Below are 13034 nucleotides of genomic sequence, written 5' to 3'. Positions count from 1 at the left end.
AGTCGATCATATATTAGTTTCACAGTTCAAGCTGAGAAACCAGGGCACTTTTTAACGATATTATAATTTTCCGAGTTTCACCTGTAAATATATTATTGTAGTTTTAAACACGTGTTGAAAGTGGTTCGGTGGCACAGTGGTTAACGCTTGTGCTTCACAGCTAATAATAATAATAATAATAATAATAATAATAATAATAATGCATTGGTTTTATCTAGTGATTTTCTGGACACTCAAAGAAAAAAAAAAGCTTTACATCACATTATTCATTCACTCCATACTTGGTGGTAAGGTACTATTGTAGCCACAGATGCCCTGGGGTAGACTGCCGGAAGCGAGGCAACCAGTCTGTGCCATCGTCCCCTCCGATCACCACCACTCACTCACTCACCACATTCACTCAGTCTTCCTGGTGTTCCCAAACGGTCTCCCATCCAAGTACCAACCAGGCCCTTCCTGCTTAGCTTCCAAGGTCTGACGGGATCAGGCAGAGCAAAGCCACTAGCTACAAGGTCCCGGCTGGAGGGGGGTCTTTCTGTATAGGTTTCCCCAGGTACTCTAGTTTCCTCTTCCACTAAAACATGTACAATAGGTCAGAATTAATGAGACTGTGACTGAGTGGTTGGTGGTGGTCGGAGGGGCTGATGGCGCAGAGTGGCTGTCTCGCCTTCGTCAGTCTACCCCAATGGGCGGCTGTGGCTAGAAGAGTACCTTCCCACCACCGAATGAGGTGTGAATGAATGAGTGAACTACCGTGCATTTCATACATAAGGCAACTCAATGCCTTGTGTATGAAATCCATTGTAGGGTTTTGAGAAATTTGGCAACACAGGCTTGAAAAGTGGAATGTAAGTGTTATTACAAAAAAAAGTTGCACTAATATTTGGTTTGACCGCCTTGAGCTTTGATTACAGCCATTGTTTCAAAAAGCTTCTGCAATGTCAAAAGTGTTGCATTAATTTTTCACCAAGATCTTGTTTTGAAGATGATGAGAGTGTGATCACTGTGCAAAGGCTTCTCCAGCACATAAGATAAGATAAGATAAGATGATACTTTATTGATCTCACAGATGGAGAAATTGCATTCGATGAGAGAGCATCCGGCAGCAGCACCAAAGATTCTCAATGGGGTTAAGATCTGGACTCTGTGACGGCCGATCCTGCTCCCTGAATCACTCTTTCCATCGTCATCATCTTGGAATATGCCTGTGCCGTAAGAGAAGAAGAAATCCACTGATGGAAAACCCGGTCATTCAGGATGTTCAGGTCCTCAGCTGATCTCATTCTTTGGGCTCGTACCATTGTTGAACCTGGAATGCCTTTTTTTAGACTCCGCCACACTGCGGTTTGTTTACTACCCACATAATTCAGAATTTTAGAATCTGCTGCCGTCGCGCTCATGCTTTCTATGAGATGTAGCCAAATATTTCCTCCTTTACTGCTGTTGCCAAGGCGTCCGACCTTGAGAACAACACACATAATGCTGTAACTTTAAATTGGACCTAATGATGTCCCTGTGCCACTGAACTACAATAAAAGACTTTGGGATTTCAAGCATCTTCAACATAGACATGGGACTTGCCAAGTTTGTTAGCAGCTTTTTTGCTGAACTCCGAAAGGTACCACGAGGTTGAGGTTGTTTGCTCAGAGCCGCTGTATTTGATGACACAAATAGCCGGCTGTGTTCTGTCTGCTTCCCACTCGCAGGCTAAAATCTGAAGCTAAAATGGGTCTCGCTTTGACTTCAGTGAGGAACTTTTACAGCCGCCCACAGAACGCTGAACGCCAGCATAATATAAACCCTTAGTCATTTTACTACATCTATACTGGAACAGGCGGGATTGTTCGAGGTAGTTGTTCGAGGTAGTTATTTTTATTTACAATATACAGCAGGGTGGGAAAGTTTAGGCACAGCTGAAAACTATTTTGATTCATCTGAACAATGAGGAGGAAGGGGAAGAAGAATTGCTGGCTTGCAGTTGACATCACAGCATTTCCTAAGGCCTGCTATGTAGGAAAAATTATTTTGTTTTTGAGGAAATTTGGTCTTGTACAGAAAGATCATGGACCCAGTGGCTGATATTAATGATCATTTTTCTAATTCATACATTTTCTTTTTAGCTACGGCTTGTGAAAGTGTAATGCTGTTAATAGGAAAAACTGGCTCCTGCCCCCTGCTGGGTCCAGTGACGTCATCACATTCTAGAACCTGCAACCCAGCAATTGATCACCAAATGGGAAGAAGTTACAGACACTACCATAGCATTAACATAAAAAAATCAGGTTTTATTGTAATGTTCTCTAGGTCTGTGGAAAGTCCTTGTCTCAAGTGGAATCTCGGGTCTTGTTGGGATGGCGCATGAGATCGACAGCCGCGTCGGCAGTGATGCGGTCACCATATCGGACTGTGGTGGTGAAGAGGGAGCCGAGTTGGAGACAAAGCTCTCGATTTACCCGTTGATCTACATTCCTACTCTCATATATGGTTATGAGATCTGGGTAATGACCGAAAGAAAGTGTTTCCTTCGCAGGGTGGCTGAGCAAACCCTTAGAGACAGCTTGGGCTTGGGCTCCTTCACGTTGAAAGGAGCCAGCTGAGGTGGCTGTGGCATCTGTTTCGGATGCCTCCTGGTCGCCTCCCTCGGGAGGTGCTCCAGGCATGTCCTATTGGGAGGAAGCCTCCGGGAAAACCCAGGACATGTCCCTGAGCTGGCCTGGTGTCGCCTCAGGATTCCCCCAAACAGCTGGAAGAAGTTTAAAGAAGAAAGCGATCTGAGGCACTAAAAATCCTTTAATATTACTGGGACATCAATTAAATGTTAAACTTTAAGTGTCGTCCCAGTAATATTAAAGGATTTTTATTGAAGTCAGAGTGCCTTGGATCACTTTCTTCTTTAAATATTCAATTTTCGTACCTGGATCCTGAAAAAAAGTGTATGTATTCCAAAGACGCGCTCTACGCTTATTTCTCTCTTAATCATTGACACAGCTGGAGGAGGTGTCTGGGGAGGGAGAAGTCTGGGCATCTCTGCTCAGACTGCTGCCTCTGTGACTCGGCCCGGGATAAAGCGGAGGAAAATGAATGGAAATGAATTTTCATCTTTTACATTTACAAAATTACATATGAAGAGAAAAGGTCACAGCTAAGGTTTGGACACGTCTCGTAGCCTCGCATTAATGCAGATATCACAGCTTCGCTCACTCCAGACAAAAAGTTCTATTTTAACCTTTGTTTCCAAAATCCATGCGGCTTGACTTGATGTTATGCCTAAACCTTTGAATGCCGCTGTAGAACTTTTTGGCCGTAATGAGCAGATGTCCGTTTGGAGGAGACGGGCTACAGAAATTCATTAAAGCACTTCTTTCTGACTGTATTTCAGCCTGGGGCACGGAAACATTTCATACAACAAAGAATGGATTTCCGACAGATTCTGAAGGAAAACGTAAAACTATCTGTAAAAAAATGTTTCTCTCCATCAGTGAAGATCTGTGGATAAACCTCCGAAGAGCAGTACATGCAAGACATCCAGGAAATCTCTAAGTTCCGGAAGACTTTTGTAAGAAAGAATGAGCCAATCCAAAGAACTGAAAGACTCTTGGCTCGACAAAGAGACGATCTTGCATGATATTTCCTCTTTGACTCTTGGCTTATTGACTTATTTATTGATAATTCTTTGAGAGATCATAACGTTTTGAAAGACCTGTTCCTGTGCACATAATCCATGTACTCACCAAGCCCCAGACACGACACCCGCAGCCCCGACTTCCCCAGGTTTCTGCAAAAGACAGAGGAGAAATGACAAAGAATGAATCAATTATGAACTCCTTTAAAAGCAAACAAACAAAGCTCAAAGCAACACCTCAGGTTTTTTTGCAAGACGGCGCGTGACAAGAGCTAATCAGCTGACGTTTCTGCAAAACTGGATTTCACTTGTGGAGATGAAGGGAGGCGCAGTGACACAGTCTGCCTCCCACAGAGAAAATGCATGGTTATTAGCGCCTTTATGAGCTCGGAATAAGAGGATTTGACAGCCCGTTGGAGGTAACAGCAACAGTTTACCAGCTCAGATTCAGCAGCGTTTCTGGATTTTCTCCTTGCTCGAATGTGTGTGACAGAGGCAAGTAAAGGGACCTGGGGATTGAACCAGAAATGTTTAGGTCAGGAGGTGAACACACAACGAACTGAGCCATAGCCATTTAGATTTACTTTAATCATTTAGATTATAGATGAAAATGTTTGACCTTATGTATTATTTATTATGTACATTTTGCCTAATATTTTATGTTTTGTGTACGGCACTTTGGCCAAGCTGTTAAGTTAAGTGATGTTAAGTGCTTTACAAATAAAGTTGGTGATGGTATACAGTATATGCGGATGCCTGTAATGAAGTACTATATGGGTATACACATTGAAATCTAAATAGAAAAAGAACCTTAAACATGACAAAATGGGTGATAAAATCAATGAACAACACACACATAACCTCTGTGTTTGTTGACCAAATAAACTTGTTCGATAGACAGATCAAACAGATCATGGGGACCGTCGCTTGAACACCCTCTTCAGTCATAGGAACCACCGTCCCTTCAGACAGGGGCTCAATAACCTCTGGGGGCACCTGAGCACTTGGAATTATTTCAGATTAAAAAAGAAAGTGAAACTGAATACAATTTCAATATTAATTTAAAGCAGTACTGGTGTCTCTGGCCAGAAAACCACCCTTGTAGCTTTTCCTGCTCCGACCCGGAGGTGCAATACACACTAATGTAATCACGAAGAAGAAGCTAACAGGCTAACGGGCAAAGCTAACTCTGGGCTAGCACCACTTAAACAGTATTTACAGCCAAGTTTGAGTGAAAAAAAATATCTCCATTGTGTAATTGAGTTGTGGCACAGTGTACAATATCCCTCTCTCCCTTTGTGTGCGTAAAAAAACCTCAACTTGCTACGACACCTGCAGTGGCGCTTATGGCCTCTTGGGGCATGAGTTACTTAGTACTGCTTTAAAAGGAAAGTTAGCGTTTTCATTTTTGTTTTTCTGTAAAAGGCTTGATTTTCAGAGGGTTTTAGCTTTGTTTTGAGCACAACAAAATAATAAATACTGAATAATCTTTGTAATAGTATTGGAAGATCCTCGAGGTAGCGGGTACTCGGAGTATAAATGAACGACTCAAGGGGAACGCGAGACAAAAAAGGTTGGGAACCACTGCGCTGACCTCTTAGCAAAACAGACTTTGAAGCATGTGTCCGAAGGCATCCATCGCTCACACTTTACACAGAGGAAAATTCATAATTGAGCATGAAATACAGCGTGCAACGAGCAGACTACGGGAGTTTACAGAAAAAGGATTCACTGAGCACTGAGATGCAACAAAACAAAACAAAGAGCAGCTCTATACAAGATGGTGAGTCTAACTGGCTTGAAATTAGTGGCTGGGTTGCATAACATAATATTGTGCATTATACAGTATCTATTGCTACGTCACCAAAGAGCTCCTATGGTCTGACTAGAAAGTATACTACGCCCAGTGTAGGTGAAACAGTACTTAAAGGAATAGGCCACCGTTTTTACATACGGCTGTTCCTTTAGAGAGCATCAAGAACTGCAGGAGGTTGCTGTGGGAAAGGGCCCATTGGACGAGCCGTATCTGCCTCTGTGTAGAGTAGACCAGGGGTAGGCAACTTCAGGCCCGGGGGCCAAATCCGGCCCTCCAGCACAGAACCTCTGGCCCCCAACATACTGTACCGCTTAGTTATATATAATGATAAACAGTGATGCTCTACTGGTGGGTCGGGATCCAATTTTCAGTGGGTTGCGAGTCTATAGGGAACTTTTATTCAATATTTTCCATCTGAAACTGCATGGAAACACTAACTGTGTCTGTTAAAATGAATGTTATTGGGTTGTTTTGATCATACTTTCAGTCTTAAAGGGAACTCTACTGCTTGTTCAACAAAAACTTGCATGGAAAATACAATATTTTATACAATATATGACAAACTACAGTTTTATTTGGGTCCTCGGCTTGTCATCCGAGGGTAACGGTGGGTCCCAAAGCCCTGCCTCTTGGGAACCACGAATAAAAAACATTTGGCATTTACAGAAAATAGTTCTTTACTCTAGGCTTCAATGTTATTCAAAATGTTCATCCTGGTGCCGCTCTTGGTTCAAAGTTTGAATCCAATCACAGTTTTAAGACAAAGTTAACGTGACCAGGGGGCATGCGAGGTCCTAAATGCACAACAAACTTTCCATATTTACCCCTGTGGTATTTGAAATTGATGATGCCGACGTGAAAGCCCAATTATCTTCTCTACTCCGGGTTCCCGCGGATACAGAAAAGTGCCGACCTAAACACTGCCGGACTTCTCCCCGTGGGAAAAGGAGCCACCTGTACTGTACTGCACTGCACTGGCTGATGAATGGAGCTGCGGGTTTAGCTGCGCACCTGCACAACACAACACAACCCATCTCTATTTTAGGCTCTGAATGCGCTTTGCCAAAGTAAGAGGCAATCAAATCTCAGTTTTCATCAGTTTAATTTATTCAACAAGCAAATTTCAGCTCCATCTTCCACAAAAAGTACAACATTAGCTCGGTTTCAGCTCAGCAAAATGCTATAGTGAATATATTTGTATGTCCAAAACTATAACTGGTGTTTTCTGGTACTTTGTAAGAAACGATCACTCAAAAAGCTAAGACTTTGTTTTGTCACTGTCAAAGGGAATAAAACAGACCCACAGCTGTTTTTGGGCTTGGAAAAATGTCAAGTTTTGATCTTTGGCTTTCTGCGTTCTGAACATTAGCGCTTGCTGTGAAAAGAGCACAACCCACATAATGAGAAGCTGTTGGCGGAAAAGGTTAATATTAGAAACATTGGCCTGTGGTGCAAAGAGTCAAAGGAACAATATAAGTCATGCATTAAAAGCGCATTTACAGTTGGAAAAAGTTCAACTATAGCCCTGATTTGGATATTTAAGTCAAAGTATTAACACAAGGGAATATTGTGTTTGGATATTTAAATCGGTTGTTCAGCTTTGCGCATCCAATGAACTTTAAAGCTTATTTCAATGGCGTTCCTATCAATACTCTCTGTATTATTTACGAATGCAGGAGTCACACCTGAGGTTAAATCTACAGAGATATGTCACGGTAAAAGTCACTACAGTGTTACACTCATAAAAGGACAGAGAAGTGTTGTCACATCAGCAGCAGTTGCACATGTAGTGATCATTTATTCATGACAGAGGGGTCTTCAGGCCTGGACCGGTCTCATGTGAAGCCTGAAGTCAGCATGTCCTTGAACAGGCCGTAGGATGACAAAGGTGCCCAGCTTTACAGTCAAAGTCATTTGTATTGATTTCTGCAGGATAAATGGTGTAATAACTGATCATAATAAATAAAGGAAACACTTTTCGGATGTACTTTTCCTCATTGCTTGTGGACAGGATTAGCCGTTTCCAGATAAAGAGGAGTTCATGATTTCCTGCAGCAAGAAGGTCCTGGGTTCCGAACTGCGTTTATCTTTTCTGGATAGACTTTGCTTGTTTCCTTTGTGTCGTGATAGGTTTCATCCAGGTCTTCAGGTTCCCTCATCAACCCAAAACATGCACAACAGACTGAATCCTGACCAAGCCTAGGACTGGGTACCGTTACTTCTTTCTTTTTGTTGATTCTTGCAAGCTACTTCCTTTACGATACTGATACCTGAACAATCCTTTTTTTTCCAATACTTATACTAAAATATGTGTCATCGAAAACCATTAAACAGAACAAACTATTTCTTTTAAAATCTGTATCATTTATTTGAGCTTGAACAAACACGTAACTACTTTCAATGCTGGCCCTGAACCCAACAGGCATCCACACTTGGTTTCTTTTGATATTATACTTTTTTCGGTACCTACTTTCGATACTTACATTTTTTTCAATACCAACAGTTTTTTTCCGATACCATGCTGCAGTGGTTCCTAAAGTGGGGCTTGGGGCCTCCTGGGGGGCATCGGAGGCACTGCATATTTGAGAGGCACCTGCCTGCAGACCTCCACTGTGAGGTCGCTTCCGTTGCAGGCTCCACTGTCAGTACGCCTCCACTGTCAGGACGGGAAATGCACGGGATACGTTTCAAAATAAAATCGCGAACGCACTTCAGGTTGAATCGCTTTCCTCCCAGAAGTATTAATTGGTACAAAAAATATCACGTAAAATCTATCTCCGCGGTCCGGCCGTTTATGATTAATACTAACACTCTTAACTTTCGCCTTTCATTCTCTCTCTGTAATGCCTTGCAGTACGGATGCAGTACACTTTTGGGCCACCAGCGTCAAATTGGCGGCGCTGTTTCGCTCCTCCCGCAAAGTTAAGGAAACAAAGTTATTGCCCTTTGTTTTCAGTCACAGAGCGTCGTAGCACATTGACTTCCCAGTTTTCCAGGGCAGAAACAGTGTGAAAATATAAATGAATAAAGCCCAGTCTGCCCTAACCCCACACACTCTGATCATATCAGCTGATGTCCGGACTCTCGCACACTGTAGAACGAGCGCCTGCGCAGCCCACAAACACAACCCCCTGCGCGCTGCTTTGTGGAGAAGGACTTGTTTTTGGACAATGTTTTGAATGAAGGGGAGCGCGTGGCTCGGGCAGCGCTGTAGGCGCGCGCATCCACTTTACAGACTCTTTCAATCCTTCAGCGACAGCTCCAGAGTCCGAATGTAAAACGCACTTCAGCGCTTTGTTGTAAAACACAGACTAGCCCGCACCTGTCACTGCCTTTGCCCAATGCCGCTGTCACGAGCCCCTGCAGAGACTGAGAAATGCGCATAGATGGGCGACATGGAGACTCTCAGAGCGGGGATGAACAGGGAAGGTGGCGTAGACAGAGGAGACGCTGAGCTGACTCCTCCAGCGCCATGAGGATCGTTAATAAGCCTCCATTATTATCAGCCATTCTCAGGGTTTTATGTTATACCCAGACACGAGCGCGAGCGCAGCCTAGAGGGAACCGTGTCTGTCGGCAGAGACGGAGAAAGAGAGAGAGGGATGAGAAGTCGAGGACATTGTTGTCAAGTTTGGGCTGGTGTCTAATTGGACAGAGAGAAAATAACAGTGCGCACGTGAGTGATAAACGTAGTGGTTACACGGTAATGCTGCAGGTTTTCTAGTGGTTATACAGCGTATACCTGCGTTCCACGTACACTACACCACTGGTTAGAGTTGTGGCGGTTGAGTCCAAAGTAGTTGTGAGTTGCAAAATCAGCAACTCACCACTACTCTGGACATACGGTGACTCGCCGGCCTCCCTCGAATTAAAAGGCAGGTAAAATCGGCATTTAAACGCACTCATTCCCCCGCCCCCACCCAAAAAAAGTACGCACTTCCCGTCCTGACAGTGGAGGCGTTCTGACAGTGGAGCCTGCAACGGAAGCGACCTCACAGTGGAGGTCTGCAGGCAGCACGTCGTGGCATATTTAGGTATTTTAGAGGATTTTCATGTAATTTTAGCTGTAAAATAACAACTCATTCTTTCAAATAGAGTGAATTATTATTTTGGGGGGGCTCTGGGAACAATAAGGGGGCCGCGATGTCCTAGACTTTGGGAATGGCTGGTATCGTTTAACAGTACACAGCCCTAGTGATATACTATTTATAGCTTATTTCTTACATAAAACTAAAATTTTGTATCAAATATCAGGTCAACACAGCTGCTTCTTCTGTATGAGAGACAGGAGGGGCCTGTCCCGCATCATTGAGGGAGTGCAGTGTTTTGAATTGTTGAGTTTGAATTAGAGCTGCACAATATATCGCTATAAAAGGTGATGCAATATCTGTATCGCAAGAAGCCACGATACATCGCAAAAGTCTTCTATCGGAACAACTATATGTGCAAAACTTCACTTTTGGGGATGTTTAAGGGACATTATCTCTGCTCTTAAGTGGTGATTGAGAGTCCGAAAAGGCTTGATACTCCTCCAAAGGGTAGATTTACCAATGAGGCAAAGTCTGCATGATATCAGTTCCACCTTCTCAGTGCCGCGCATCGATCAAGCGGTGCATTCTTCACAGCTGTCAGCCGAGTGTCACCTTTCATGAGTGTTTCGCATTCTCATTACAAACATGTGGGCTGCATCAATATCAGAATCCTTAATCAAGTATAGCAGTCAAGACCCCCTCGCAAAATCAATTCATCATGAAGACCGGATCCACTGTAAATATTCTCAAAGCGGGCTCTGTGGACAGCTCTGCTATCAGAGGAACAGAAGATGGATGTGGACAAGTTGATTTATGTGCATTATGACAGGTTAGACTTCATTATGTAGGAGCCACGAGCAAGAAATCTCCCTATTCTTAGTCACCATGTTATAAGACATAAGTGTTTCAACATTTTTTTCACATACACAAGTCATCAAAGCACTTGGATATATTTCATTCACTCCACGCGCAGGAAGATAAGTAATGTATGGATCAAATAAAAGCGAAGTCAGCGCTCTGGATCAAAACCAGATGAGCTCAAAGTGTCAGATTGTCATGTATATAATGTGTCGCTTTGGTTGTAGAACTTTAGAACCACATTTACAACTGCTGAGATGGATTTGTACCAAGTCATAGCAACATAATGTCCAAACTGTATCAGAAGATCAAAGGGCAGCTGTTGCTATGCAATGGCCATGGTTTAAACTGCTTCCCACGTATGTTTTTGTTAAGTACTCTTTAAGCCAAGTACTAGCCACTGCTGCCCCTGATTGATCAAATCTCTCTCATTTACCCAATGAAAACACTGATTAACACGACTATGGAGCTTATTATTTGACCTTTTAGCGGCCCAGTGGTCAGTATGGAGCCTTTACTTTCCATCACGGGGGCCTCTGTGATGCTCCAGGATCATTGTTTTTAGAGTTTCTGGTAGGTTTACTCTGCTGACCTTTAAAACCTACGAAAACCAGCCAGGTTTCTTTAATTGTAACTCATCCAGCGTTATCGCAAGAGCAATGTTTAGCTGTAGAAAGTTTAAAAGAATATAGAAAGCAGGCTTTACAGTTACTTAGAACGTGTGTAAAGTGCAATGCTTTCTCATGGAAAACTAGCTTGTTTTGCCGCCCATATATGGAGGTATAGCAATGGCCCCTAGGGTCACGCTCACAAAGCAGAGCAACCTACGGCCAGTGGGTTCGGCCCTTGGTGCTTGGACGACGAAGAAAATCCACCAATCAAACTTGCCTACCCCTGCGCTGCGTGACTCGAGGAACAACTCCAGGTATGTTTTTGATGAGAGAAAAACACATTGTAACATGGAAAAAAGCTTACAAAAGTTGATTTTGCATACTTTCCCTTAAATTAAGTTTACGTTATTAGGTCTCATTAAGTCAGATGATCTTGCCCTGGAGCTGCCCTATGTGTACTCTATATGACTATTCAAATTATGATATTTCACAACGACAATATTAGTCTTCTCCATCTGTCTGGGTTTTCGAACTTGTTCCCGGGGCTGTTAGGAGAATGTGCCCCTGAATATATTATTTCACTTCCTAGAGTGTGTGACTTTTTGCTTCGTCAGGCAGCGTAACTCCGCAGTAGAGGAGCCAAGTTTCCCATTGTGTATCTGAAATAGGGTGCACCTGTGTGCTCATCCTTCACGCTCATGCCACAGAACGCCGCCTCATCAGTAACGGCCCGAGTACCTGACTCAGCAGCTCCCCCCGTTCTATGACTAAACGGAAAGGATGCCACCAACTTTGGGAACAGTCCACTTTTAAAAGCCTCTTCCACAGAGAAGAGAAAAGCACTAATGCACACTCACATATAAAGCGGTGGCCCAAAGTGACTGGATCAATACTTTGGGTTTGGAATAAAGTGGAGCATTACGTCAAGTGCTTGTACAATTTGTTGTGGATTAATCAAACCATTGCTGAACACATACAACTGTCAGTGTGTCCGATGGGAAGACCCAGTCAAGAGGTTTGGTTATTGAGCCGACAATCCCATCAAAAAGCAGAATGATCATGATGACTTGATGACTAAAACAACCTAAAAGTGCTCTAAAGTGCTCACTCTGATCCTTGCTCACTTGTTCCCTAATAAAGCATCAACTGTTAGCAGACCTTCATGTTAAAACCAGCAAGAATGCGTGCCAGGGGCGGACTGGTCATATGCAGTGGCGTAGCAAGGGGAGAGAGAACGTCATTTGGCCAGGAGCGGGTCACCCATAATGCAGTTCTCTGCATAAGTTTTCCTCAGAACAGAAGGCTGAGGTCCTATAGGTCATGATGAGTGTTATAATAAACTGGTTTCACAATTAGACATATAATCTGGTGGAGCCATGAGTAAAAAAAATCTGTCCACTGCTCATTATAAGTTAACATTAGGGAAACATGACTCACTAAAGCAGCAGCAGGATGGGGATGAACAGCACCACGGATCATAGGTGGAGAAACGATGTAACTGCAGCATCCTAATCATTAGGAAGACTACGTATCAAGCGTTTACTGCAGGCTATAAAATAACAGGTTAGTTCATTGGGGCCCTTGACTGTTGGGAGCCCCAGGCAGCTGCCTGCCTTGCCTTATGGCAAGCTACGCCTCTGGCCATATGTCCATTCTGGAAGAGTACAGGAGGACCTCTGACTTGAGGGCCCCTGGGCCTCTCAATTTTCTCCTTTAAAAATTTTAAAAACTGCCGCAGGGCCCTGCTGTTGTATAGGAAAGCAGCAGAAAGAAGAGAAAATACTAACTCTCATTTGTTAATCCAATGGGGACGTTGGGAGAGTGAAAAGCAAGCGGTCAAAACAGAGAGACGGGAGACTTTGCGAAAGGCAGCGAGTTGGACAGTTAGCAGCGCTATTGTGCCGGCCGTCATGAACATGTTGGCGAGTCCAAGCAACAGGCAATGTGGAGCGGAGAGGGCCTGGTGCAGGCAGGTGCATACCAAGAGAAACACCCAACAAGACGAGGGAAAGGCTTATTTATGTAACATCTATCCACTAATGGAAAAAAGGGGACCAGTACAGAAGAAAGGGGGGCAAGAAAAAAGCGAGAACTGC

General features: G+C 43.6%; 1 protein-coding gene across 2 annotated transcripts in view; it reads right to left on the bottom strand.

Annotated features, from left to right (window-relative positions):
- The window catches only part of kcnab1a (potassium voltage-gated channel subfamily A regulatory beta subunit 1a), a 173793-nt gene that overhangs the window by 52230 nt on the left and 108529 nt on the right, over positions 1-13034 (bottom strand). For both annotated transcript variants that reach the window (XM_079575383.1, XM_079575384.1), the window contains exon 2: positions 3732-3775. In XM_079575383.1, coding sequence (XP_079431509.1) covers positions 3732-3775 — 44 coding nt within the window. The remainder of the gene's footprint in view (positions 1-3731; positions 3776-13034) is intronic.

The sequence above is a fragment of the Gobius niger genome (assembly GCF_951799975.1).
Source record: "Gobius niger genome assembly, chromosome: 1".
NCBI classification, from domain to species: Eukaryota; Metazoa; Chordata; class Actinopteri; order Gobiiformes; family Gobiidae; genus Gobius; species Gobius niger.
This window is presented reverse-complemented; position numbering and strand designations above follow the sequence as displayed.